A 27,992-nucleotide genomic window follows, 5' to 3' on the forward strand; every position below is an offset into this window, starting at 1 on the left:
ACAAGCCAGGCTCCCTAATTTTGGATCTGCTTTTTACAACTTTGGCACTACAGTCATACCTCGGGTTACAGACACTTCGGGTTGCGCGTTACCCGAATGGGTTACTTCCAGGTTTTGGTGCTCGCACATGTGCAGAAGCACTAAATCATGCTTTGCGCAGAAGCGCCAAATTGCAACCTGTGTATGCTCAGATGCAGCGCTGTGGGTTGCGAATGCTGCGGGTTGCGAACGTGCCACACGGATCACGTTCGCAACCCGAGCACCCACTGTATTGTTAGCCCTTGTTTATACTTTTGCTTTGTTCTGTTGCACGTTTGTATGTATGTATGTATGTTGTTCTTGTTTTTTTACTTTCGACTTTGACTGTGAGAATTTGTTCTTATTATTGTAAGGAAACGATCAAGTAAATAACTGTATTTTGTTTAAACCAGAGCACTCCTATTGTTGGTGGAGTAGGTGGGACACAGAAGCATTCATGGTAGAGAACTATTGCCACATCCTCAGCCCTGCTGATTTAATGCATAATACTTGAGGGACGCGGGTGGCGCTGTGGGTTGAACCAGAGACTAGGGCTTGCTGATCAGAAGGTTGGCGGTTCAAATCCCTGCAACGGGGTGAGCGTCTGTTGCTCGGTCCCAGCTCCTGCCAACCTAGCAGTTTGAAAACACGTCAAAGTGCAAGTAGATAAAATAGGTAGCGCTCCGGCAGGAAGGTAAATGGCATTTCAATGCACTGCTCTGGTTTGCCAGAAGCGGCTTAGTCATGCTGGCCACATGACCACATGTACGCCGGCTCCCTCGGCCAATAAAGCGAGATGAGCGCCGCAACCCCAGAGTCGGCCACAACTGGACCTAATGGTCAGGGGTCCCTTTACCTTTACTACTTGAGGGAAAATGAACTATATGCCACCCTAAAGACTGGTGTAGTTCTTAGTGCTTTGGAGAAAAAAGGGGCTTCTGGATCCAAGGCCCAGCCCAACATGCGTCTCTCCCTGCAAAAAAAAAGCTTTCTGCAGGTGTACTTGGAGCTCCTCTGAGGATGCACATGCTATCCTGTTCCACCTATAAGACTGTAGACTTACCGCTTTTTTTCTTTTTTTTTGTAAATGGGGACATTTCATCTCAGCATCGGTGGCATTTAACTCCTTAAGCAATTATTGCTCTCTGCAAAAGTCACCTCAGTCCAGTGCTGGAAGCAGTCACACGAGTGACGGCCACCCAAAATGGCAACATGTCTGGTTTGCCCCCCTCCATCATGTCTGGCATCACTTACCTGTGACCTGATTATGCATTTCCCTGTCTCCATCTCTGCATCACGGACTGGCAGGGCTTGCTGCATCTTGACATCAGGATGAGACGAGTTAATTGCGTAAGGTGTTACAAACAGGGACACGAGAACCAGACAGACGGTTGCCATTTTTATTTTAAGTAGGCGCCATGGCCCAAGACATTTGAGGGGGTCTTTAAAGTAGGTCTTAGGCATATGGAGTCACTGCAAGATCGGGTAGAGCCAATTACAAGGATCTGAAAATTTAAAGAATTATTATTTAAATAATAATAGTGACTCGGGTCCTTACTATGCTATAGACATAATTACCGTATTTTTGTGTGTGTAGGACGCCCCCATGTATAAGTCAACCTCTATTTTTTGAGCCCAAAATTAAATAATTCCAACATTCTGTGTATAAGACTACCCTCAATTTTAAACTTTAAAAATTTGGGGGAAAATATTGTCTTATACACAGAAAAATACAGTATCTCTTTCTTTGCAGGCAGGATGGTCCACAACATACGAAGGAAAATAAGGGAGGCAATTCTCATTGTGGATCTTCTGACACGATTCTCTGAAAATAGCAACTGAGGCATGGTGTACAGTAGAAAGAAAAAGGGATTCTATTTGCAAGCAGATGCAGCAGTTCCACTGGTAAAACTTAATCAAGGCTGACATCTTTAGGGCTCCGTTCAAAACAACAAGACAGAACGCAAGGCGACAGCTGCTGCTGCTGACACGATGGTGACTTTATTAACAGGTATTTAAACAGAGTGCCAACACAGTAAGTTGGAGTTCTCTTTTTTTTTTCCTGTCTCCCTAATAGGTCACTGCAAAAATATTCTGCCTGGGTAAAATATTATGTATATATACTGTACAAAGGACATAGATCAATAGACTTCTGTTAAGTACATTTATACACAACATAAATTAGAAAAGGGCAGGCATGTGTATAAAATTCAGGTTCTTTTGTGGGGGGGTTACATTTACACTCGAGTATAGAGCAATGTGCATATACAGTACATTGATACCAAACCCACGCAGCACTTTTAAGAGAATACACACAAAGGGCCAGAAAGGGTTGGGCTAAGAAGAAACATACTGTGTTAAAAGCACTGGAGCACCTCTGGCTTCCCCCCTCACTTGTGGGATCTTCCACTTTCCCATTTTTTGTTTCTCCAAACTACCTCCCATCCGTCGCTCCGTGCTCTGCTGTTTGCCACTCCTCATGACCTCTTGTTCGTCTGGCTTCCACGGCACAAGTTTATCTACCAAAATCAAAACAGAAGGGCCTTACTTTTCCCAGCAGCGTGCCATTGAACAGGGAGTGTGCTGTAGCCGGACTTTGCGAACATGCAGAGGAAGCAGCAGGGAGGCAGCTTGCCATGCAGCTGTTTTGCTTTTCCGCAAAATCTGTGGGTCACTTAGTTTTTTTGCGTGTCCTTAATTCAAAAGGATCACCTGGGCAACCCCAATGCCCATCTTAGGAGGAACTGAAGACTGAGAATTGTGTTTTCTGCTTTAAACAACAAACCCTTGTCTTGGTTGTAAACACAGCATGTGCTGGGTCACCTGATACATCGTGGTTCCCCAGCCACCACCAGCACAGCGCATCTCCTGTCTCCCCTGTGCAAGCGGCAACCAGGGAGCCACAGTGAATCAGCAGCTCAAATTGTCTGCAAAAGGCAAAGGCGTCTGGGCGGGCTGCGTCTTTCCTCGTGGGGTCCTTGGTCGCTCCAGGAGGAAAGAGTCAGGCTGCCCTACTGGATGAAAGCAAAGGCAGACAGATTCACAGAACCTGAACATGCTTCTCAGGCTCTGTATGCTTGGTTGCTGCCTGCCTGCCTTCGCCCAGGAAGGTGGGCTGTGTCTTTCATCCCAGAGCGACCAACCACCCCAAGAAGAAAGACGCAGCTTGCCCACTCGGGCAAAGCAGGCTGGCGCCTTTGAGCTTGCTCATGTGAGCTGGAAGGGAAGGGTTTGATCGGCTGCGGGGTGGGTGGGAAGCCGCCCACCCCATAGCTGATCAAACCCTCCTACTGCTCTTGCTTGCAGAAGCCACAGCAGTATGCGGTTGGGCGATGTATCTCTACTGCTTCTTCCTCCCCACTTAGGGGAGAAAGCAGCAGCTGATATACATTTCAGCCATTGTGATATATCAGCATATGCTGATATTTAGCTGCTGATACCTGGTTTTCAACACTGCAATGTATCGCCCAACCCTAACAATAGCTGGAGTTCCTTGTGCTCCTGTATGGAAATTGCTCTTCCAAGAGCATAAGTGATGCACTGGCGCACGGCAATCATGTTTTTAGTGGCACTTGATCCCAAGCTGCTTGGATTCCACAGGCATACCCATCCACAGCTTCACATACAATGATGCTTTCCACATGAAGAGCATCTTAAAGTAGGAGAAAGTATGCACACCATCGTCACCTGCAACGCATGCAGAACGCTCATTTCACATTGGGGCAGTTACATTTTTACGCTTGCCTGGACAAGAGAGCTTGTAGTCTTGGTGCTGTAAATTAGATATCCTAGCTCTCCCCTCCTAACTCTCCCCTCTACCTCCTGCAAGTAATATGGAGGAATGGTAGTGGAATGCCCAGTTTAGCGATGTGAAGGTTGCAATACGACCCAGACATCGGAAAAAACTTCAAGCACTTGGGTCTGGTGTGGCTAGTCCACTTTGTCCAAATTGGAACGGGGCTAATTTAGCAGTTTCTGATGTGTGTAGATACTTCCTCCTGTGCAGAAGACAGTGTAGACATACCCTTTGAAAAACCTCTTTTTATGCCAGTATATTAGCAATTCAAGGTACCGTCCTTGCCAAGGAGGGCCACCCTTACAAGCCATGGACTAGAATGGACCTACCCTCTATGTCAGACATAGAGCTTCAAAATCAGAAAGAGGTCCAGTGTTGGAGCTTCCCTTCCCACCTCTGCTAGCTCCAAAAAGGGCCGGTCCAACTGACCTTAAAAGTACTGTCAGAAGGGCATGCTGGGAAGTGGCTTGGACATCCCCCATACTAGAGAATTATTCAGTCAAGCTCCTGAAACAGAGATCACTAAATCTCTACCTCCCCATCCATTGTTTCTAATGGGGTGATAAAACAGATGGATATGTATGTCCATTACACACAGACCCCCTGGAAAAATAACATTCTGCCCTGCCAGTTTGAGCCCAGCAGTCAAACTGCCCCCATCCCCGCCTGCACTGTTAAGAAACCAAATGCTTGCTACAATATCCATGGAGAGGCAATTTCCCTATGAATAAGGCACATCATCACACCAAGAGTTTCACAGAGCACTGAGGAGGATTCCTAAAGTAATATGGCAAGTGGAAACCCCCATAACAACCTGGGAGGTTGATACAAAGGAGAGAAAAATAATCCCAAGTTTCTGGTCCTAGAGAGATGACGAAATACGAAGAGATCGCCATCCACCCTCCTCTATTAAGGCAGCCAAAGGTAAAAAGAAACAACTCTTAAGTGCAGTAGCTTCTCAAACAGGATGCTGAGCACAGCGGAGTTGTGACCAAACCCCAGAAGGTCAATAATCGTACATATGCATGCACGACTAACACAACCATTAATCCAAATTGCCAACATTTTACACTTTTAAAATGGAACACTAGTCTTTGTGGGTTGGATACTGCCTAAGTGTTCATGGCCATATGCGGAGGGAACAGTTTAATTATCGCAAAAACAAACAAACCCAAAAGCTCCTACGGTGGCCTAGCAAGCAGGGAACATTGTGATTGCTCAGCCTTGGCTTTTTCACCAGCCCACACAACTAGTAGCAAATGCCAAAACTAAGCCCGTTACATCAGAGGTGCAATGTGCCACTTGCCTGGCTGTCTATGGCAAGTAATACCCCCAGCTCCATCCTGTCTCTCACACCCACCATGGCATTCCTCCCCCCTCAGACACCAAGAGAAGATGAGGCAGCCTTGAAGGTTAGGGGAGAGCGAGCTTGCAGGTGCCATACATAACAGGTGGCTGATGTGTGACTCTTCCAGTGTTGCTGGACTCCCATCGCCCCAGGCAACATGGTCAGAAGTTGGGGATTGTGGGAGTTGTAGTTCCACAACATCTGGAAGGCTTCCCTAGCCCTAGACCACGTTAGTCCTCTTCCAGCTTCTAAACAACAGCCTAAGGCTATCTGGGACGGTTCCTCTCACCTTTAACAGCCCGGGGCAAGAGTTTTGGCAGTGGCAGGTAAGGGGAAGCAGAAGGCGTGAGAAGCAGCAACAGGAGCAAGGCAGACAAGCGGTTGGGCAGGTAGATGCTTAGCTCTGCAATAATGCTTGGATCACTTGATGCTGTTAAGACACAGCATGGAAGTCACTTCCCCATGACTTCAATACAAGACCATGCAAGAGGGATGGGACCCTTGGGAAGGAACATAATACATCGCTTGTTACTTCTTAGAAAATAAATAGCATTGATTAAAGAGACACTGGGAGGTAGCAGACTTCTATTAGAGAGAGGGGAGAAAGATAGTGGGAACACAAATAAATGTCCTTAAGTTTTCCAGTTTCCAACCTTCCTTGCTAAAGACAGGTTTGGTCTGTGTATGCAGCAGTAAGTAGGCTTGGGCTGCTGATCGCTCTCTCTTTTTTCTCTCCCGCCACAGGCTGGTCCTACCTCGAGAGCCCAGCGATGGAAGAGCAGCTCCATCACTACTAGCACGACTGCTGCCCAGCCAGCACTTGCTTACTGCACCTGCCCATTTCCCCTTAGGTAATGCTTCTACCTGCACCACCATTTTATACTGATGCCTGCCCTGCAGGTCTTTTCCTCCCCCCAGCCCCACATGCAAATAGCAAAGCTGGTGGGCTGAGCATCTTGCTGGTATGGTAAAGCTACCAGCAATAGGATTGGGTTGGGAAGGAATGGGGGCATGGGCTGTAATTGCCCAAAACCCACAAAAAGCCAAAGCCAACGAGCCACCAGTCAGTTTTATCATTGTTTTGGTCACTTAATCCAAACACACATTCAAAGGACCAAACAGGTGCCCTTAAACATGCCTCTTTCTGACATTTGAAGGATTCCTCCCACCATTTCCATCTCAGATGCTTTCTGCAGAAATCCAGACTTGAACTCTGAGTGTGCCCTCCTCTTGGGAATCAATTAAATGGTCTGGAAGCATCTGCAGCTGTAGCACTGCTGAACCTCCACAGGAATGGACCTGCTCAGTCAGTTCCCTGGGCCTGGGACACCAATGCAACAGTAGGATATCAGGATTATAAATAAGATTTTTGTTCCCAAGCCCCTCTCCCAGCACAGTGGGAGTTTATCTACCCATTTATAAGAGCATAACTGATTTAGTTGCCGCGGGCTACAGAAAGGAGAGGAAGGGACAGCCCTTCTGGAAGTAGAGGTTAAACGCTTTCTTCGCAGCATGAGGCCCATAGTGCTCTCTTAAGTACTCCTAATGCTCACAGGTGGAAACTCATTTTCATCATCCAGACACACTGGCCCAGTGGCGAATTCGTGCTCCGGTATAACCTCTCCTCGAAGGGCTCCTCCATCTTCTGAGTAACCTATTTAAGAAGGAACAAAATACTGGAAATAAGTACAGCTGAAAAGCCCAAAGGCTGGGCAGACAGGGGTGGCATTTGGTGACTTTTTACTGAGTGCTTTCCCCCCTCCTTCTGCAAGGTTTGGCAAAACACAGAGAAGTGAAGGAACTTGTGAGAGCTGCACCAATACTGCAATTGCCAGACTGTGGTGGGGAGAAGTTTCCATTCTAATGAAAGCCTCAGGCTTTCCACTGTGAATCAGACATGCAGAGCTTTGATTCATGTGGGATCTTCAATAAGCATTAGTGGCGCCCAAGGCTTTTCATAAAGGACGGACAGAAACACATTCTAACTTGTTTGCACAGACAGGATAGAGGAAAGAGTCTTACTTAGGGGAGAGGATAGTAGTCAAGTGAGTCGGTTCAGATTTCTAGTGGCTTTGCTTGGGATGACATGAGCAAAGTGCATCACCAACATGCAAGCAAGGGAGTCTGCGTTGTCTATTAGACAGCACAATGGGTATGTTTCCTATAATTACATTTACTTTGCAGTTATAAGCAACACAGAGCAAAACAAGATGTCCAGAAGACATTTGTTGCTGTTTCTCTGCATTACAAAAATAAAGAGGTAAAGATTTGCATCAGGGTGATCTATTCTTTTTTTTGCTTTATGGTTGCTGAGATTCTTGGGAAGTTGAATTCTGTGCGCATTATCAGACTTTATTCTTATTCTAAACTTCTACATAATGCACCCAGCCTTGATGGTTTTATATCATACAACACGTGTGGCTTGGCCTGGCAACGCTGGCCATGTAGATTTATGTTGTGACAAAGAGCAAAGGGTGCTGAGCTGCTTCAGTTTCTTTTGTTTGGTTCTGAGGCAATGTGAAATTAAAAGCGTGAGGAAACACCTGGCCTTCTGCCTATGGCCAGACCCCTTCTCCCAGGTACAGGGCATCTGAAGAGGTGACAGATAAGAAAAAGAACCTTGTTTCCATAAGAACATCAAGGGGGATGTATAGATACGTCATTATCTGGGGATACTTAGCCATGAACAGTTCTGGTCTGGCTAAACCAAGAGCCTGAAGATCTTGAATGACAACCTGACACTCACCTGGCACCATCGAAGGTGAAGGCACCGAACTCTGCCGGGCTACCGTTGCAGCATAAGTCTGAGGTACTGGGGGGCGGAGATCGTTTTCTTTGTTCTCTTCTGCCTTTCCCAGGTCAAGCAAGCTGATTGTATGTTGAGGTAGGGAAAAAAAGAGAATAAAATTAGTTACTACGTCCCAAGCTACCCAGTAACATCAACAATGCATGTCCATATTTCACTGTGATGGGTAGCAAAGTATAAGCTGGACGGCTGGTGCATGTGGGTCTTGTGCCGTGGTCTCATCCATCTCTGACCCATATGTTGCATTGGTTTCCCAACACAAATGCACAACGGCAAAACCTCTCTATGCAGATGTAGACAGCACAACCTCTCCAAAAAGGACTACGTTGGCATTTGGAAGAAAGGGAGGAGAGTGCTGGGACGCAGGTGTAATGTTGCTGTGGAGGTGGGGAAAGGGACCTCGGACCACAGCAGATCCTTCAGACCCCTTTTCTTCAGTAGCGCAGCAGGTAAGGGAAATAGTCTCCCGTGCACTGTTATTCTAATCTTGCACCACCGCCCTTTCAACTATCGGTCTCCTTTTCCCCTTCTTTGCTCAAGCTACTTATCCAAATTTGTAGACATACATATGCATACCCATATGCATGCAACACAATGTTATGCAGGACCTCAAAGCAAGCCCAGTTGCCTTTCCATCACCACCGAGCAACCACAGTGTCGTCCCACACTTCTTCCTTACAGAGAAGATGGCAGGGCTCTCATTTAACATAAGCAGCCCACCTAGTCCAGTAGCCTGCTCTCACAGTGGCCAACAAGCAGGATCTGAGCGCAATTTCCAGCAACTGGCATTCAGAAGTATAGTATCTCTGACAGTTCTTTAGACATTAAGCGATACCCCTATTTAAACAACAACAACTATCATATTAAAGCGTATCCCTTATGGCAGTAATCGTACTTCACCACAGACGTTCATGGCGGCCCTCTGCTACTGGGTTCACCCGCTCATTGCAGATTTTCATTCACAGAATAGACCAGATGCAAGCAAGCCCCCCACCCCACCACCAGCTGCTTGTGGGCACCTCCTGCAAGTCCCTGGTGCCACCCAGTCCTCTTGCCCTTGCCAGCCCAAAGGGCTGGGCAGTAGCACGCACAGACGTTACACTCCACCAGGCTACATACAAGTGCTCACTTCTCTCTTTGCAAAGAGACGGGCAGTTATTCTGCTTGTTATGCTAGACAGCAAGGACGGGCTAGAGAAATTCCACTGCAGCTGTCCAGATGAGGAGGAGGACACAGCCATGATTCTGAGCCACAGGCAACACCAAAGAAAAAAACCCTCACTTGAGGTGACCTAAGTTTTATGGGTGACCAGAACACACACAGGCTCCAAGCCAAGACACAAGAGTGCTGGCGATGCCTGAATGAGATGGGCGGCCCAGGGTAGCGGGCCTTTTAGTCACAGCCTCTGCATCTGAAGCATGCTGGTGTGTGAGCTGAATAGCACTTCAAAAGCTGACAGCCAAATTAATACCTAGGTGGGTGTTTAGATCCAACTACAAAGGCCTGGCATTATCTACACCCTGACGAGGGAAACACCTTCACTGCCATCTTTAGCTATTTCCAGTGCAAATATAAGCACCTCAAACTAGGAATAAAACCTACATGTTTCCCTTGTGGCTCAGTGACTCGGGCTGTGTTATTTGCCCTCCAAATCTTATCTTTCTGGAATATCTATAAACTGCATAACATCAAGTACCACAGTAATGTACAAAAACAACCCACAACACCTGAAACAGTTCTCTAAAAAGCAATCAGAGGCTGCTCATGCATCACCTCATCCTTTTGGGAAAACCATATGGCAGAGGCAGCCAATGCGTTCATCCTCAAATGCTGTTGGACTACAACTCCCATTATCCAAGCAGGCTGGTGGGGCTGATGGGAGCTGAAGTCCAACAGCATCCGGAGGGCACCAGGTTGGCTACCACTGCCATAAGGACTTCCATCTCTTTGCCACAGAGCAAACCTCCCTCCAGTTATGTGTCTGCTTGCCTCCAAGAACCTTTGAAGTGTTGCATTAGGACTCTTCCCTTCCAACAAGGGAGCTTAGTTCTTCTCACATATCTGTTTTGCTACATCAATTCCACATGTGACGTGCATCCTTGTTGAGTTCCACAATCTGGTTGGGGCTTTTGTGTGCAGACAATTCTGTCTTTCTGAGATAAAATGGCCTTCAGATTTTGTGCTTCAGGCCAAACCGTCTGATGGTTTTCACCCAAGAGGTCCTTGTCCATCTGGTGTAATTTTGTGAGATGCTCCCCTTGGTGGCGGGGGTGGGGGGAGAAGACGCCTACCTACAGAAAACTAGTATATACAGCCAGAGTGCGGGTGCCTGCCCTGATTCATCAATCAGGAGACACTTGTGATTTCTGCTAGAAGGTGGGGCAGCTTTGGAATACCTCACATAGTTCAGGAAGTCATGCATATAATTTTAACCACCAACAAATTAAAGCACTACAGGGCATGATTTTATTATAGCCTGTGGCTTCCCTTTGTATACGCTAAACCACCTCCAGACATTTCCCCTTGCAGTGCTCAAACAGCTCAGCTGTATCATTTACCTGTGTTTCTTGATTAGAACACACTCTCCTCCATCTTGAGGGTCCAGGTTGTAGAGGTAAAGGTGTCCGTCAGACGTCGTAACCAAGAGCCGAGGCAACTTCTGGATTCTAACAAGAAATGTGCAAGAGGAGAGTTGAAAGGAACTCACAAAAGGTCTCTCCATCCATTTGCCTGCCCTAGGCTGGCCAGGACATCAGGTGGTATTTAGCTGTGAATTTTACCTGTTCCTGGATGAGTAAGTTCTCCTCTTGTGCAATTACTCTATTTTCTCATTAAGCAGAGGAAAAATGGATACATACACCACACCTTGATGGTACAAATGTATAGATGCATTGTTCTGCTTAACACATCAGTGGAGATACCTTCTCCTACACAAGACCTTCCCAAATTCAGTCACTATGAGCACCACCACCACCACTACTGTGAGCCTTCACAACTTGGAAAAGGGCAAAAAATAATAATTCCTTCCATCAACCCGATTCCTGCCAAGCAGAGGTAGTGATGCTCTACAAGTCCAATCAGCCCCAGCCAGCATGGCCAACAGTCAGGACTAATGGGAGTTGTAGTCCATAGAACATCACATTTACTACTCCTGGGCCAAAGACATCCTCAGCCTATCTTCTGGTAGGCAGAAAGCCCCTAAAGAGACCATTGCAATCTACTCCCTTTCAGACCTGGGGCACAAAACAGATTAAAATTCTGAACTGCCTGTATTGTGCACCCAGCAGCTTCCCTGGAGCAGATGCAGATGGCAGTGGTCCAGTGCAGAAGAAGCAAGATACAGAACATTTCCACATGTCACATCTTGCCACGCAGTCAATACATTTCTAACAAACTTCCAGCTTGCCTCAACTCAGGGTGTGTGTGTGTGTGTGCGCGCGCGCATATATATATGCTGCTCTGAGAGATGCCTATGTATATATACACAGAAGGAGCTGCTGCTCGGTTGCTATAGCCACAGCTTACGTACGTGGAGAGCACACAGATGTTTCTTTGTCCAGAGAAGTTCAAGCGCACGGTGGCAAAGGCCCGGTCCTGGCTCATCATGCCTGACACTTGAGAAGGGAGGTAGTTGGTGGCGGCCATGAACATCTTGCCCATGTAGCCGCTCCAGGACGGGGGTTCTTCCGGCCGGCTAAGAGAAACAAAGCAGCAGGCACTGAGATTCTTAGTCTAGTATCTAGACCAGGCAGCATCAATGCAATAGTGTGGTCCTAAACCCCTCAAGGCTACATACATGCAACTTCCCTGGCTCCTATTCATCCTTTGCTAATTCTTCTTTTCCCCCTTGGGAGTTTCCCTCAGTGTCAGCATTTTAAGAGTATAAGAACCTCGGGGCATACACAAATCTACAACTTATTAAAGTGCAACGTGGCACGATATAATTGCCAATAAAGTCAAACCTGAAATCTACATGCAAGTTAAAATTGTATTAGCTGTCCAACTTTGTGTGAAGTTTCGCCATATATAATGCCGGCACAGCTGTGCTTGCTTGAGCTAACTTGTCTGCTCCAACAAGAATGAGTATATTTAGGCAACAATGCTATAAGCCACTGTATCCCAATGATAACTGGGCAAAACACTCCTATGCTGGGAAGTGAATGCAGTGATCTGTTAAGATACAGCCTGTACAATTAAACCCCATTTCACAGAAAGCCATTATGAATGTACCTTCTTACCCAAACACTAATGAATAGCTAAAAACAAGTCTGTACTAAGCAAAGGGTTGTGTTCCAACTTTAAATCTACCACGGGAAGCAGTTATCAGTGACAGCCGATCATTTCTCAGGGCTTCTGCATACATTATCTATTTTCAACATTTATCCTGGATAATGTTCATTATGTTAGAGGCTCAGTTCCACCCAAGCCAATTCCAGTTTTCCTCCCTAGTAATCTTTGGCCTAGCCTCCCCCAACCTAGCGCCCTCTGATGACCTTGCACTCCATTCCCATCAGCCTCAGTCAGCATGGCCAATGGTCAGGAATTATGGGAGCTGTAGTTCAAAATGTGTGGAGGACACCAGCGCTGTGGATGGCTACTCTAATAGTCATTGCTTCAAAACAGACTTGAAGTTATCCAGAGACAAAGATGGCAGCTATCTTTTTCACAGATACCAAAACTGCACCCAGGCTACCATTGGGTGATGCACAATGTCCATATACAGTGGTGCCTCGCAAGACGAAAAGAATCCGTTCCGCGATTCTCTTCGTATAGCGGTTTTTTCATCTTGCGAGGCAAGCCCATTGACAGCTTAGCGGATTAGCGCTATTAGCGGTCTAGCGGCTTTTAGCGATCAGCTGATAAGAGGCTTAGAAAAAGGGCGAAAAAAGTGAAAAAACCCCGCAGGAACTCGCAAGATTTTTTCGTCTTGTGAAGCAACCCCATAGAGAAATTCGTTTAGCGAAGCGCCTCCAAAACGGAAAACCCTTTCATCTAGCGGGTTTTCCGTCTTGCGAGGCGTTCGTCTTGCGGGGCACCACTGTACAGCCAAAGATAGCTGCCCCTGCTACAAACAGCAATTCTTGAACTGAAGTTACTGGTTTTGCAAACAGACACTTTGCCCAGAAACAACTGGAGGCAGAAACAGGCGCAAACTCTTTGCAGACTTGTGCTGGTCACAGAGCTGCAACGGCATTGCCTCTCTCCAACAAATATCTGGAATAAATATTGTGGCCTGGAAGCTGGACCTTGGGCTGGATGCTTGAGCAGTTTCCTGGGTCTAGCACACCCCAGATCCACCTTCACCCTCAATTCTGGTCCCAAGCTCCTTCAGTTCTGCTCTTCCTGGCTCCTGGAGTGCTGCCACAACAATCAAGGCATGCTCTTGATTCCTGTCTCCTGTCCTAACAATCCCATTTCTCAGCCGCAGGTTCATCCCACTGTGTGGCATCACAACTTTGTCTAAACAACATGGGCCCATTTAAAAAAAGAAAGACAACAACCAGTAACTTGATGGAAATGACAAGTATGTGCTGAAATCGCATACCCTGGGGCCAACTGATAGTGATGGCTTAGATATGCATGAGCCACATTTTCCCATTCTTCCCATAGCTTTGCTGGACCAGGGCTGAATCTCACTGCAGCTAAGACTCCCCACAGCCCACGCGGCACTGTTTGGATACCCACCTGTCTGTGAGATGTTCCAGCTTAAAGATGTGAACGGTCTCGGTGTTGCTTGACGCACACAAGAATTGCGAGTCCATACTGAACACCAGGGAGCTGATGTTCACGTACCTAAGCCCAAGGGAAGGAAAGAGGATTGCTGCAGCTGACACAAAAACAAAAAGGAGGTCAGGCCGTGCTAGGCCGTGGCCAAAATAAGCAGATCTGAGAGATCTGCAGGGTGGAGGCAGTGGTGGAAATGAACGTGATATGATCAAATCATATCCTGCTGCTGGTCTATGTGTCCTACAGGTAGGGATCCAACAATGAGTGAATGTGGTGTAGCACTGGAAAAGAGAATGGGCTGTAGCCCTCATTTCAAAATCTCAGCTCAGCCATTAATTCATTTACTGTAAGCCACAATGCCTCAGCCCCTGCAAACCTGTTACATGGGGATAATACTGCATATTATTCTGGCTCCCGTACTAGGTTTTCAAATAGCCTCTGACCATCGGCACACCTTGCAAGAATGGACCGGTGTTTTAAAAAGCACAGTGGGGAAAAAAGATCCCTAAAGTACTTCACCCTATTTTATACCTCTCCTGGACTTGCGTCCCTAAGCAGCGATTTTCCCACAGTTACGCCCAATGAAGGCACTCACTGTGTACCAGTTGTACCAGTGAAAACCTCAATGGTACTGGACCAGCCAGGCGTGATACCAGAAACTCCCACACCAATCATACTGTTTCTCAAATGTGTTACGTTCAATGGCTGTGAAAGCAAGGAAAGGCAGCAGGCCCTCCCATGTGTTTTGGAGAGTGATCCCGAAACATTTCCTAGGTAAGGACCCTCCTAGGTAGCAGGGCGTGCATTTCATATGGGGTCAAAAAAGAAGTAGAAAAAGAGCCACTGATGAGTGTAGCACTGACCTCTTCATTCCTCTTCTGAATTCATAGACCTTTTGCCCCTCAGGGATGGAAAACACCCGAATGACGGTCCCCTGAAGGAAAACAGGTAAGGCATGAAAGTCACAAAGCCATCAGGTTGCAAGGACCAGCTGCCTTCACAGAAGAGATGCTACAATTATTCCGGCATGGACATTCAGTACATGTACACACACACAAACACACGAGAATCAATTAAGTATTTCCAGGCACTCACAAACGAGGGACGCGGGTGGCGCTGTGGGTTAAACTACAGAGCCTAGGGCTTGCCGATCAGAAGATCGGCGGTTTGAATCCCCACAACGGGGTGAGCTCCTGTTGCTCGGTCCCTGCTCCTGCCAACCTAGCAGTTCGAAAGCACGTCAAAGTGCAAGTAGATAAATAGGTACCGCTCTGGCGGGAAGGTAAACGGCATTTCCGTGCACTGCTCTGGTTTGCCAGAAGCGGCTTAGTCATGCTGGCCACATGACCCGGAAGCTGTACGCCGGCTCCCTCGGCCAATAAAGCGAGATGAGCGCCGCAACCCCAGAGTCGGTCACGACTGGACCTTATGGTCAGGGGTCCCTTTACCTTTACCTAGCACTCCCAAACAGTATTAGGATAGGTACTATGATCCTAAGAAAGACTACATAGAAGCCACTGCTTTCATTGGAACTTACAACTAAGGCTGAAGTTCTAAGCACAAATGACTTGGCAGCAAGCGCCACTGACCTCAGCAGGATTTACATCTGAGTAAACATACTTTGGATTAATTTACAAGTTTGCTTAAATTTGGGGGCTTACACCTCAATTATGACCTAGAAGCAAGCCCCACTGATTTCAGTGGAGCTTACTTGAAAGCCAGCAGGCTTAGTCTGCAGCAGTTTCTACGAACAGTACTCAATGCCAGTTCTTCTGGTACATGTAGCCACATGCAAGATGGTTACTCCTTTGCCAGCTTTCTCTTTAAATTAGTATGTTAACACCAATGGCTCCTCCTCAAAACAGACTTATAAAACATGCAAACTTTTGAATACATTTCTCTGTGCTGACGACAAGGCAAGCGGGCATGAGCTTAAAATGGAAGAGGAAAAAAAGCCCTAAGTGAAATACCAGAAACTTTTGCCTAGGGTGAGTAACTAATTTGCCAAAGGATTCAAATGGTAAACACAACACTCGTTTTTGCTCCTCAGGGAAAACACAAGTGCCAATTGTAATTCACTCCAGTGGTAGACATTTTGCTCACTTACCTTTTCAGAAGCACTTGCTAGTTTTGACCCTGTGGAGTTGAAGGCCAGAGCAGCGAGGGGCCCATCGTGGGCAGAAATTGAACAGACGTCTCTCTGTTAATGGGAAGGTAAACAGTTTAAGTGTGAGCCAAAAAAAAAAAAAAAGGCCTGGGAGAAGGGTAGGATTCCCAGTTTTTCTTCAAAAATGTGTAGACAGATTGTTGTAAGCAAAAGTATTTTATTAACTGCATTAATTGCATAATTTATTGCATTTATATCCCCATCTTCCCTCCCAAGGAGCTCAGTGTTGCATATTTGGTTCTCCCCCTCCTCAATTCATCCCTACAACAGCCCTGTGAGGTAGGCTAGCCTAAGAGCCGGTGATTGACGGAAGGTTACCCAATGAGCATCAGCTCCATGCTCCTTCCTTAGCTATGGCAAAATTAAGGCTTCATCGGCTAAGGGCGCAGAATGCCCCCAATGATAGCACTTGAATAGTCAAGGCACAGAGAATCAGGGTGCTCCCTGACAAGCTGCTTGTTGAGCTTTCATCCGTATGTGTTTGCATGGAGGTCCGATGGCGTTGCATCAAAGCAAGCGTCACCCCTATCTCCCCATCACTTCCCTTACTGCAAAAAGTCCAGACTTTGGCGGAAGTGGGTTCGTTGCGCAAGAACTCCCAGTCGACTACAGCTGTGTGACCTGGATTTGCTGGGATGAGACTCAACCCCACCTGAGAATAGCATCAGTCTGGCAGCGCCCTCCGAGACGTCAGTCTCCCTTGTTTTATTTCTACTTCAATTATGCACATACATGCAGCTCTGATGAGCTCAGTACCAGAACATCTACTCTGCATGCAGAAGGTTGCAGGTTCAACCATGGGCATTGTTTGACCACTAGAATCACCAAGAAAAGCTGGCCAAGGGCCCCATCTGAAATGCTACGAAGGCACTGCCTTGGAACCAGTCAGACGTTTGTACATGAAAAACAGTGGGCAATTATTGATTGATAACTAAAGATTTATGAGGGCTGGCAAAGTGAAGAGTAACTCTTCTTGGTATTTGGGAGTATGCTGTAGTTAAGTAAAGGTCTAGCAGGAAGTGAAAAAGAGCAGCCATGGGGAAATGAAGAGGAGGGGGTAAATGCTACAATATGTTAGATTTTTGAAATGGAGGGAGGGAAGGATACCAAAGAAGAAGGAATGGCACACAAAATTGATGGAATATGTAGAAACGGCAAGCCTAACCAGCAGAAGAAGAGATCAGGAGGAAAGGGAATTTAAGGAAGACTGGAAATTGTTTGTAGAATATTTGAAGAATCACTGTAAACAAATTAAAACTTTAGCAGGATTAGAGTAAATCTAGCAGTATAAATTAAGCTGAGATAAAATGGGAAAGAAATAATACAGAGTAACTAGAATACGCAGCAGCAGAGGATAACTAGAACAAACCATGAAAAGGGGGAGGGGAAGTCAATGATTAATGCAGTTTTTTTGGTGAATTTGAAAAACTTGCAAAAGTGAAAATTACAAATGAATTTCAAAATAAAAACATACGGTTTTTTAAAATGCAATTTGGAAATACTTGTAACATTGAGCGGCAAATATGGGTGGGACAGGAAGTCAACTTTTAAATCTGAATTAATTTGATTTAATTTAAACTGAAAAGGGGAAAAAATGGCAAAAAAAGGGAAGACACTGCCAGCTATTGCAGACAAGCCTGAGCTACACAAACCCTTGGTCTGGTAGGTTTCCCATGCTCCAGGAGCCTGATTTAAAAGAATATTTAGGGCCTGTTGAAGTGAAACAGTTCCAGAGAACATGGGCCCCCAGAGCTCAGATTGCATGATTCCTTTCTACCTACCAAATTATTTCCGTCATACAGCACAATCTCGCCGACGGTCGTGCTGCCGGGGTATGCCAAGTAGGAATTGGAATGGTTAATAGAAAGTGCACACAAACCTAGAGGTGGAGGGAAACAAATTGCATTGTCAGGCAGAGATGCTGAGCTCACGGTATGGGCAGGGTGTTTTATGGACAGCGGCAGAAGGAGAGAGCTTCCTGCTGGGAAAAATGCAACTGGTCCCATTGCTGGCACTTCTAGATCAGGGGTCAGCAAACTTTTTCAGCAGGGGGCCTGTCTACTGTCCCTCAGACCTTGGCGGGGGGGGGGGGGATTATATTTTGAAGAAGAAAAAAATGAACAAATTCCTATGCCCCACAAATAACCCAGAGATGCATTTTAAATAAAAGGACACATTCTACTCATGTAAAAACATGCTGATTACCGGACCGTCCGTAGGCCGGATTGAGAAGGCAATTGGGCCACATCCGGCCCCCGGGCCTTAGTTTGCCTACCCATGGCCTAGAACATGGGTAGGCAAACTAAGGCCCGAGGGCCGGATCTGGCCCGCAAACGGTCTGGGAATCAGCGTGTTTTTAGATGAGTAAAATGTGTGCTTTTATTTAAAATGCATCTCTGGGTTATTTGTGGGGCATAGGAATTCGTTCATATATTTTTTTTCAATATATAGTCTGGCCCCCCACAAGGTCTGAGGGGCAGTGGACCGGCCCCCTGCTGAAAAAGGTTGCTGAGCCCTGTTCTAGATGCAGGCTGAGGTGACTCCTCACCTGCAACAGGAAATCTCTCTGACTCTGGCGACACCTACAGGCAAGGGAGGGCACAGCTCCATGCACAATACAAAAAGACTATTTTGTCAATAAAACACCCCATTCTCAATCGCTCCCTGTCTCTTTTTTTTTTTTTTTTACACAAACCAGCCCCTTGCTTCATATTATGCCCTTAAAAACGGCGCAGCCTTTCTGTTTTGGAGATCACCAGAGAGATAGCCTTGGGATCCTTCAGAAAGCTGTTGGCAAGGGCGATTTTCATGGTGTGGTGTGCAAAATGGGAAAACGATGAGTTCCTTTGGATGTGGAGGACAGGGAGGGCATTTGTTGCTGTGCAGGGAAGACGCAAGTGGTTTTCCTTTGACTGTTGCAGGTGGAAACAGATAACCAAGACCCCTAAGGCAGCCGCTTCTAAGCATCTTGCATGCACCTGGAATGACATGGAGAACTTGCCACTAACACAGTGAGAACAGCCTTGCCATTATTGCCCCTGCCTCCACAGATTTCTGAATGGAGGCTAGCAATGCTAAACCTCCCCCATCATTAGAGATGACAGGCAGACACTTCTCTATACAGTGGTACCTCGGGTTACAGACGCTTCAGGTTACAGATGCTTCAGGTTACAGACTCCACTAACCCAGAAATAGTACCTCAGGTTAAGAACTTTGCTTCAGGATGAGAACAGAAATCGTGCGCCGGTGGTGTGGCGGCAGTGGGATGCCCCATTAGCTAAAGTAGTGCTTCAGGTTAAGAACAGTTTCAGATTAAGAACGGACCTCCAGAATGAATTAAGTTCTTAACCCGAGGTACCACAGCAAGCTTTTCCAAGGGGCTGCCATTTTCTTGTAAAGAAGAAGAGAAAATGTCTTTCCCTATCATCATTGCATCTTCACTACATTTTTTAATCTGCCTAGTCATTTTTATTTTTGGAAAAGGTTGCAAACAAACAAACAAACTGGCTCTCTTCTGCCCAAAATGGGTTCAGATTAGGGATGACACAATGCAACTCCCTTTTCCAAAGTTCCCCCGGGGGTTTCCCTCCCTGAAAAACCAGAGGGGGAGACAAACTGACTACTAATGGCCAGCTGGAGACATTATACTTCAGTGGCTGACAAATGTGCCTTCATAAATTGGTTGATCAACTGTTGCGGCCATCACACACGCACACCTATTCAACAGATTGCAATAGAATGCTTCTTTTAGTAGGGGGAGGTGACTGTGGGTACCAGGAAATGCATCCTCTGCAGACACATGCATGTGCACTGGCGACCCTGATTTTCTTTCATCCAAACCACTTTATGCTGGTAGAGGAAAACCAACAGCACAGTTGCAGTCTTAAATGCCTGTAAGGAATGGGAAGGGATCCCAAACCAGACACACACACACACACACACACACACACACACCATGGCGGTGCCAGGGATTCCACTTTGGGAAAGCATGGGTTCAGAGAAGGGCAGAAAGAAGCATACGCAGCATAAAGCATTTCCTCTACAATGATGAGAGAAAAAGCCCACAGACACTGCTTCCCGGAGTCTTCGAGTGAACTCAACATGTAAAGCTGGAAGTCAGGAAAGCGACCCCTTGGAATACTGGCCTTCTTTCTTGTGGCACAGCCCGCTTCCTCCCCTTGGCAGGCACCATGTCACGATATTCGGAAAGGGCAGCCCCTCGGAAAGGGCAAGTGACAAAAGGCCGGGCTCTCATTCAAGTGAATAAGCCCACATCTGGAATGAATGTCCCACTTCAAACTGTATTATGTGTGTGTGTGTGTGTGTGTGTGTGTGTGTGTCACAGGATAGAAAGATCTATCACAGAAAATAATTTCCCAGCAGACAGATCTAACCAACTGGGGTGTCTGGGAGTAGTGCTTCAGGCTGGCTATTCTTAGGAGTCTCTTTTCCTCCCCACAGAGAGCGGATAAACAACCATTTGACTTTCAGAAGACATCTGAAAGCAGCCCTGTTCAGGGAAGTTTCTAAAGGTTGATGCTTTCTTGTGTTTTTAATATTTTGCTGAGAGCCTCCCAGAGTGGCTGGGGCAACCCAGTCAGATGGGTGGCCTATAAATAAAATGGTTGTTGTCATTATTATTGTTATTAAACAGTTCATCTTGCAGTCAATGGTACAGGCCACGTGCAATTTAACACCTCAGTGAGAACAAGGCCCAAATGACATTATGTACTGCTTGTTCCATCACAGAGATTTCGAAGTGCTCTAAAAACTTTGGGAATAACAAAGGAAAGATCAGGAGACATGAGTACGCTTACCACCAGCTCTTCATTTCAAAGAACAATACTCCTTTTTTAAAATGAATTTTATGTGAAGTCTATTAATTCAAAACAGCTCAATGCCAAAATAGGATTCTATGTGGTAACGAAAACCCTGAGAATCACTGGGTCCAAGAAGCCCCTTATTAAGCCTGCTGCAGCCACTGTTGACATATCACAGCAACAAGAAGAGACGATCTGTAAACAGGTACATACAAGAAAGGCCAGGAATCTCCTTTGATGGCCTTTTCAGAGTTATTAAAAAGGCTGAAGGCATCCCAAAGAGATGGTGTGTACAACTCTTGGCCAGGAAATAGGACCATGTGTGTTTTTCAGACAAACACTGGTGCCAGGCTATGCTTCCTTGGCAAGACCCCAAGAGCAGCAAAGCCTCTGCTCGGCACAGCTATTGTCTGACATCATGACCGACAGCTCTGGCAGCATCTCCTAACAGCGATATTTATCTGGCCCTTATCATCCACCAGCCACCTGATTCTCTTCTGCTGCAAAAATAGAAAGAAAAAGAATGCAAGGCAGAAAAGAAATGGCGAAGGAGGAAATCACAAATTCCAACTGTCTTGAAGAGGGACTGGGAACCCGGGGCCTTTCAGATTCCAACTCCCATCATGTCCCAGGCTGCATGGCCAATGATCAGGCATGATGGAAGCTGTGGTCCGAAAACATCTGGACGGCCAAAGGTTAACCCGCCCTGATTTTGAGTTTCGTCGGAGTGGGGAATGGAGACATCATTGAGCAGCCGAGCTGCTACCTGATGTTTATAATGACTCAGAGTTGCCATGTTTTCCCCAGAGAAATAGCTAGCAGAAGGGTAACAGCTGAATCAGACATATATTTATGATTTATTATGGGTGGGATTCATCTAACCAGCCCTGTCAGAGGGAGGCCTGCGCGAGGACTTCCACTTGTATAATGGAGCTTTCTCTCACCCCCACCCCCAATCTCTTCCCGCTGAAACTGGCTCAGACGAAGCCCCAGAACAGTACACAGAGAAGGAGAGGCATTCTCCTTACGTCTGGTAAGCTAGAATACGTGTGCGGATTAAACAACTGGAAGAACACAACGCTGAATTTCACCCTGTTTACCTGCAGCGTTTTACACCAAGTTATCTCCATGCAGCATTAAATGCAAGAAGAGAAATGAGAAACATTAAAACCAAACAGAGGAACAAGAGTACAGTGGTACCTCGGGTTAAGTACTTAATTCGTTCCGGAGGTCCGTTCTTAACCTGAAACTGTTCTTAACCCGAGGTACCACTTTAGCTAATGGAGCCTCCCGCTGCTGCCACACCACCGGAGCATGATTTCTGTTCTCATCCTGAAGCAAAGTTCTTAACCCGACATACTATTTCTGGGTTAGCGGAGTCTGTAACCTGAAGAGTCTGTAACCTGAAGCGTCTGTAACCCGAGATACCACTGTAAAAGAAGAACCTGAAACACTTGTCCATAAATATGGATGAAAAAATACAAATCCACCCCCCCCACACACTAAAACGGGGAGCACACACGAAAAAGCTCAAAACTCACCTAATTACTCTCCCAAAGAAGTTTTTGTCTGGCACTTAAAAGCAGACAATGCCAGGTGTGTCTCCTGGGGGACAGTGTTTTGCAAGTGGGCAGCCACCATGCAAAAGGCCTGGTCTCAAACCGCCACCCTCCACTCCTCCCTTGCAGGGGCACATGGAGAAGAGCCTCCAATGACAAATGCAGGGTCTGGGTTGGTTCACGTAGAAAGAGACAGGTATTGGGGTCCTGAGCCATGATAGGCTTCCTAGGTTCCAAACCAGCACTTTAAATTTACAGTGGTACCTCTGGTTGCGAACGGGATCCATTCTGGAGGCCCGTTCGCAACCTGAAAAGCCCGCAACCTGAAGCACCATATCTGCGCACGTGTGCTGCGTGATTTGGTGTTACTGCGCATGCGCGAAGTGCAATTTAGCGCTACTGCGCATGCGCAAGAAGCGAAACCCAGAAGTAACCCTTTCCGGTACTTCCGGGTCGCCGCGGGAAGCAACCTGAAAAAACGTAACATGAAGCAAACGTAACATGAGGTATGACTGTATCCCAGAAACTAACTGGTAGCCAGTGCAGCTGTGCCGAAATTGGTGCTGTATGCAACAGTGTAGTGTGGGAATTCTGCATGGGTTGCATTTTCCAAACAAGTTTTCAAGGGCAGCCCCACATATAACACACTGCAGTAATCCAATCCAGAGGTTTCCAGGGAGTAGATAACACTAGGTACGCTATCCCTCTCCAGCTATACTACTGCAGCAGCTTAAGGAGTCATGGATGCATCGATCGGGATATATGACTAAGATCACGAAGAACAATTCCAACACCAAACAAGGAACATCTGAGATAAGTGCCACATTTGCAAGGCCTGCATTTAAAGGGAGCTGGATGCGCCACATCACAAAGAAGCTGGCTTATGTAGCATGCAAGCCAGACAACTGCCAGGAAAAATCTTGAAAAGGAAGTCTCTGGGCTTGTGGTCTGTAGAAAGAACATTCAGCAGAGCCTATTTCCTGAAGCCCTTTGGAGATGACTGAGGATCGAGAGAATTCCGAAGTTAAACAAACTCAGTCAGCAGCACTGTGAGTCAGCAGGCCCAGCTAGAGGTTTTGTTCGGGACAGCCGAGCAGGAAAACAAGCTGTGAAGGGCCTGGGAAAGTGCTTAGGTCTACAGAGCTGACTTCGTGAAGGCACTAAGGCTGCAAAAAAGAAAGCTGAATGGCTGCCCTCTTTATTATTCCTAGGATGTCCTAAGAACTAGTTTCCACAAGAGGCACAAACAAAATACTTCAGACTTTCCTTGCAAAATATTTCAAAGGTGCAGAATAAGTACAGGAGAGACGAGTTCATTTGAGCATCCTTCTCCCAAACCAGGGCTAAGCCAGATGTTCTGTTCTAGAGAGGGAGCATCAACTGCATGTGCAGCCCTAAAGAGGCCATGAGCTTGCACCCCAAACGCTAAAGAAAGAATGCCCCCCCAACCTGCCCATCTCCTCCACCTGGCCAGGCCATGAGCACCTGAAAGGCCAACAAACCCCAAACATGAATTCTGTATTTGTGCATCCCTAACCTAAATTAACTTGAAAGTTTGAGGGTCATAGTCAGTTGCCTCCCTCTGCCTATTCTGGTGTCATCTCTGCACACTAGCCGCTAATGGGGGGTGGCGGGATTTTGCACCAGGCAAAACAAGCCCAGTTTAAGACAAAGGACCTGCTGTACATGAGATCTCAGAGGAGGGGCTGTACTTTGTGTAGACAAAAGCAGGGGGATTAATAGAACACAGGAACATAGGAAACTGCCTTGTACCATGTCACACAGTATTGTCTATACGGACTGGCAGAAGCTTTCCGGGGTTTCAGACAGGAACTTTTCCCCAGTCCTATCTGGAGATGCTGAGGATTGAACCCGGAACTTCCTGCATGCAAAGCAGATATACTACCGCTGAACCATGGTCCTTCCTCACTAAAGACACTGTCTTAAAACTACTCTGGGGGGCTTTCCAAATGGATCTGTTTAGTCCAGCACCGCACAATTTCTCCACTAAAAAAAAAGAGAACACAATTCTTTACCTTCCTGGAACAGAGCTTCAGGTCTATTGGCAAACCTACCCTCGCCAATGTTTATAAATGTCACAGTGGTCCTGTCCCCATGTGTGAGTGGTAAGGATGTACTTGGACAAATACAGAATGTTCTCCCCTCTATAAGCAGCAGCCAAACATGTAAGCAGGATATCAGAAGATACTGATTGCAATTCTGCCCCCAAAGTCTGGGAGATACAGGCTTCAGGACTGAACCCAGTTGGCCTAGGAGCAGCAAACTGGAAAAGGGCATTAGTGGGAGGCTTGAAAGCAAATTATTTGTCATACGGAGCCTTGTACAGAACAAGAAAGAGTAGCTACACCACCAGAGGGTGCTCTTATAAGGTGCGCAGTTAGAGGAAACTAAAGAAGTCCTAACAACAAGGCATGGCGATTCTTCCAGGTGGTCATTATTTAGGGGTGGAATTCAATCACATCTCCACAGATTCAGGCTGCACCATGTAAGCTGATTTAGAGCTCTGGCAAAAACAAACACGCTTCCCCCAAAATATCGGACTTTTTCTGAAAAGGGAAGTGATGAGAAAATGCACTGATAAGACTGGGGTAACACTTGCTTGACGCAACCTTGGCTAATCTCTCTGCAAACAAATCAGGCTGAATGCTCATTAAGCAGGTCATCCGTACTCCAAAAAACAGACCCACTGGAAGAGCCTTCTTTGCAAGAGCAGAGTTGGCTTGCTAGTGTGTCAACAGGGCACAAGCAGAACAGAATCAAACACTCAACTTTACCACCATTAAAGTTACTCACAGGAAGAGATGGAAAACTTAGAATTTATCATTTTTTTTGCTCCAGAGCAAAGACAACAAATGTGAACCTCCACATATCTCAAAACCTCCAGTTTGGCTCTCAAAAAAACAAGTTAGAGGTCCTGTAAACAAATTTCCTCATTGTGTTTCTAAAACTCATATAGAGGTCTGGTTTGCAAGAAACACAAAGTCAAACCAAGGACTGGCATGAACAAGCCAACGTGTGGGCTCCTGGAGAAACCGCAGCCACTTTGCTATTTATGCCCCAATCCTTTTGATGCTGTGCTATGCTGAGCAAAAGTGCGGTTATGCTTAGTGTGTAATCAAAACCCAGGCTTGTGGTTTAGCTTTCTCCAAACAAACCATAAACTAGAACCAAGGTTTGTCCTACGGTTTACAGCTTGTGATTTGCCTAGAGGGAGTCAAGTAATAAAATATATAAATAATAAAATTATTATTAAATTATTGTTAAAATTATTTAACCACAAGGCTAGGTTTGGAAGAGATCCTAAAGCAAACCACAGCTTAGGTTAGTGCAGCAACAGAACACCAGGGTGTAGCAAAGCAGCCATGATCTCGTCTCTGGGAGCCCACGCTTTTGCTCTTTCGATTATTCCACCCATGTGAATTAACTTCACCACTCTTCCATATCTATATAACGCTTAAAAAAAACCCACCACAATGCCAGCCCATGGGTTTAATGTCACAACGCTATCAGTGATAAAAGGAATAGAGTTGTCTCCCTGTCTGCAGAGCCTTTCAGCAGCAACTAATACAGAGGCATTTGGGAGTAAGGCCTATAGATTTTAGTTAGAGACTTCAGTAAAAAAAAAAAGCAATGAAAACAAACATGATCATGCTGGAGCCTCTTTGGCAAAGCATAATTAACTTCTTTCAATAATTTTGAACCTTAAATGAACTGCTGTCTTGTTTCAAAGCCCCAGGCCAGTGGATGTTTATGCCTTTGGGAGCTGTAGCGGAGGATTTTAAAAATATAATCACATCCAAAGCTTTCAATGGGTTTAATCTCCATGAGAGGCCATCTGTTAAGAGCCAGAATGAGGTCAATCTGGAGTCCAAGAGTGACTTCCCAAGGAACCAACCAGGCATTTATTGGCTACATTGGAACTGCATCATTGGTTGCTTCCTAAGGACCTGTTCACAGCAACATCAGTTATTCCCTGAACATTCATTCCCCTTTGATTGCAGGGAAGTTATACGACACTCCATCAAGAAACTGTTATCCCACAATTCCCCATCATCTCCAGAAGTCCAATCTGTCTGGAGACACAGGCTTGCTGTGCAAGAGCACCAAATCAAAATTCATTATGCAACCTGAATTTGCCAGTTTGCAACTGAATCCCACCCTAAAATAGTGGGGAAACCCACTGAGTCAAGGCTGGAAGCATTGGGGAAGGCACCACTTTATCTAGCTCGTCTCAGATGCCCAACAAAATGACCTTGTCTGGCTGTCCTTGCAGGGCCCTAAAAAACACACCATCTTCATGCTGGGTTACCCAGAACGTGATCTTCCTCTACTAATGTTGCCCAATGGGGAAGCACACTCCCTCCTCACGTTTTTCTTCAGTAGGACTTCAAATCCCCTTTCAGCCATGATGTTCCCCTGAGTGACCTTGGACCCATCTCTATACCTCAGCCTAATCAACTTTAGTGCTTTATAACTTGTTCATAAATGATGTGGAGTTTAGGGGTGAGCAGTGAGTTGGTCAACTTTGCTGATGACACATTTAGGGGAGCAAAAACAAAACAAACAAACAAAAAAAGGAACAGCAAAGAGCTCAAAAAGGATTCCTCCAAGCTGGGGAAATGGACATTAAAATGGAAGATGGGGTTCATAGGAAGCAAATGCAAATGGATCTATTCTGGGATACAAAATCCCAACCTCACCTGCACACTGATGGGGTAAGAGTTGGCAGGGACAGCCTAGGAAAGGGGTCTCCGGGTTTGGTTTGATCTAGCAGGGCTGTTCTTACTTTTTAACTTCATTCTGAGGGGGGCAGAAGAGAACCACCTATTCTCCATGGAATTTCTTTGGGGCGGGGAGAGGAAAGATACAAAAAAAATAGTTTACTGGCACTTGATGCAGGGGCATAACCCATCTTCTATTCTAGTTCCCATGAGAGTCTTCTTTTGTTCTTTAAGTGTGCTGTGTACATGGAAGGTGTCAAACAGATTGTCATTCGCTGGGATCAAGTGCCAAACTTGCCCGAGAGATGCTTCCTGCCAAAAGCAAAGCAGATGAGCAGGAACAAAAAGGCACAGTGGCAGGTCGAGGGGAGGAGACGGTGCTGTTGCCATTTCCTCTCCCTTGCGACTTTTTGTCAAAGTCAGCTGCAGCTCAAATTGTGGTCAGTCCTCTCCAGAAATGTTCCGGCTAAGGCTGCTGCTTAAAGCGATGAAGCAAAAGGGCAGATTTCCTAACTCTAAGGCTTTGCAGCAATTTGAGGGCTGCAAAGCCTTGGAAGGCCCAGGAGCTTGTTGATGACTACAACCATCGCAACAGAATACAGAATGGCCAGCAGTGATTGTGATAGCCGTCAGTTATACTGCCGCGATCTCCTGCAAAACTCAGCTTCCCGTGGTCTGGTTCACACACACAGCCAGGTAGCTGAAAATACAGTGTACATGCTGGAAAAGCAGGTAAACATCACCCACCCAACCACCATAGGTGTGAGACAATACGCAGTGTGGCACTACACACAGTGTCCAATTCATACAGGATTTCACAAACGGTGAAGTGAAACAGCACAAATTAGGAATGTACCATATGGCTGTACAGTGGTACCTCGGGTTACAGACGCTTCAGGTTACAGATGCTTCAGGTTACAGACTCCGCTAAACCAGAAAAAGTGCTTCAGGTTAAGAACTTTGCTTCAGGATGAGAACAGAAATCGTGCTCCAGCAGTGCAGCAGCAGC

At 46.3% G+C, this 27,992-nt stretch overlaps 2 protein-coding genes across 11 annotated transcripts in view; one reads left to right on the forward strand and one right to left on the reverse strand.

The window, feature by feature from the left end:
* ARSG (arylsulfatase G) overlaps positions 1 to 7,435 on the forward strand; it is a 125,498-nt gene extending 118,063 nt beyond the window's left edge. For 6 of the 8 annotated variants that reach the window (XM_081849746.1, XM_081849745.1, XM_081849740.1 and 3 more), the window contains one exon: positions 1,772 to 4,266. The gene's annotated coding sequence lies outside the window, so the exon portion shown is untranslated. Of the gene's footprint in view, positions 1 to 1,771; positions 4,267 to 5,906 lie in introns of those variants that run through there. The other 2 variants (XR_014153303.1, XM_081849744.1) reach the window with 2 other exon arrangements.
* The window catches only part of WIPI1 (WD repeat domain, phosphoinositide interacting 1), a 46,423-nt gene continuing 20,425 nt past the window's right edge, over positions 1,995 to 27,992 (reverse strand). For 2 of the 3 annotated variants that reach the window (XM_081849822.1, XM_081849821.1), the window contains 9 exons: positions 17,644 to 17,741; positions 15,803 to 15,895; positions 14,559 to 14,629; positions 13,654 to 13,761; positions 11,498 to 11,662; positions 10,527 to 10,634; positions 7,909 to 8,030; positions 6,716 to 6,816; positions 1,995 to 2,537 (listed from right to left, as the gene is read on the reverse strand). In XM_081849822.1, coding sequence (XP_081705948.1) covers positions 2,496 to 2,537; positions 6,716 to 6,816; positions 7,909 to 8,030; positions 10,527 to 10,634; positions 11,498 to 11,662; positions 13,654 to 13,761; positions 14,559 to 14,629; positions 15,803 to 15,895; positions 17,644 to 17,741 — 908 coding nt within the window. In that variant the 3' untranslated portion in view covers positions 1,995 to 2,495. Of the gene's footprint in view, positions 2,538 to 5,451; positions 6,817 to 7,908; positions 8,031 to 10,526; positions 10,635 to 11,497; positions 11,663 to 13,653; positions 13,762 to 14,558; positions 14,630 to 15,802; positions 15,896 to 17,643; positions 17,742 to 27,992 lie in introns of all 3 variants that reach the window. The other variant, XR_014153314.1, reaches the window with a different exon arrangement.

The sequence above is a fragment of the Podarcis erhardii genome (assembly GCF_964252035.2).
Source record: "Podarcis erhardii genome assembly, chromosome: 2".
In the NCBI taxonomy this organism is placed as follows: Eukaryota; Metazoa; Chordata; class Lepidosauria; order Squamata; family Lacertidae; genus Podarcis; species Podarcis erhardii.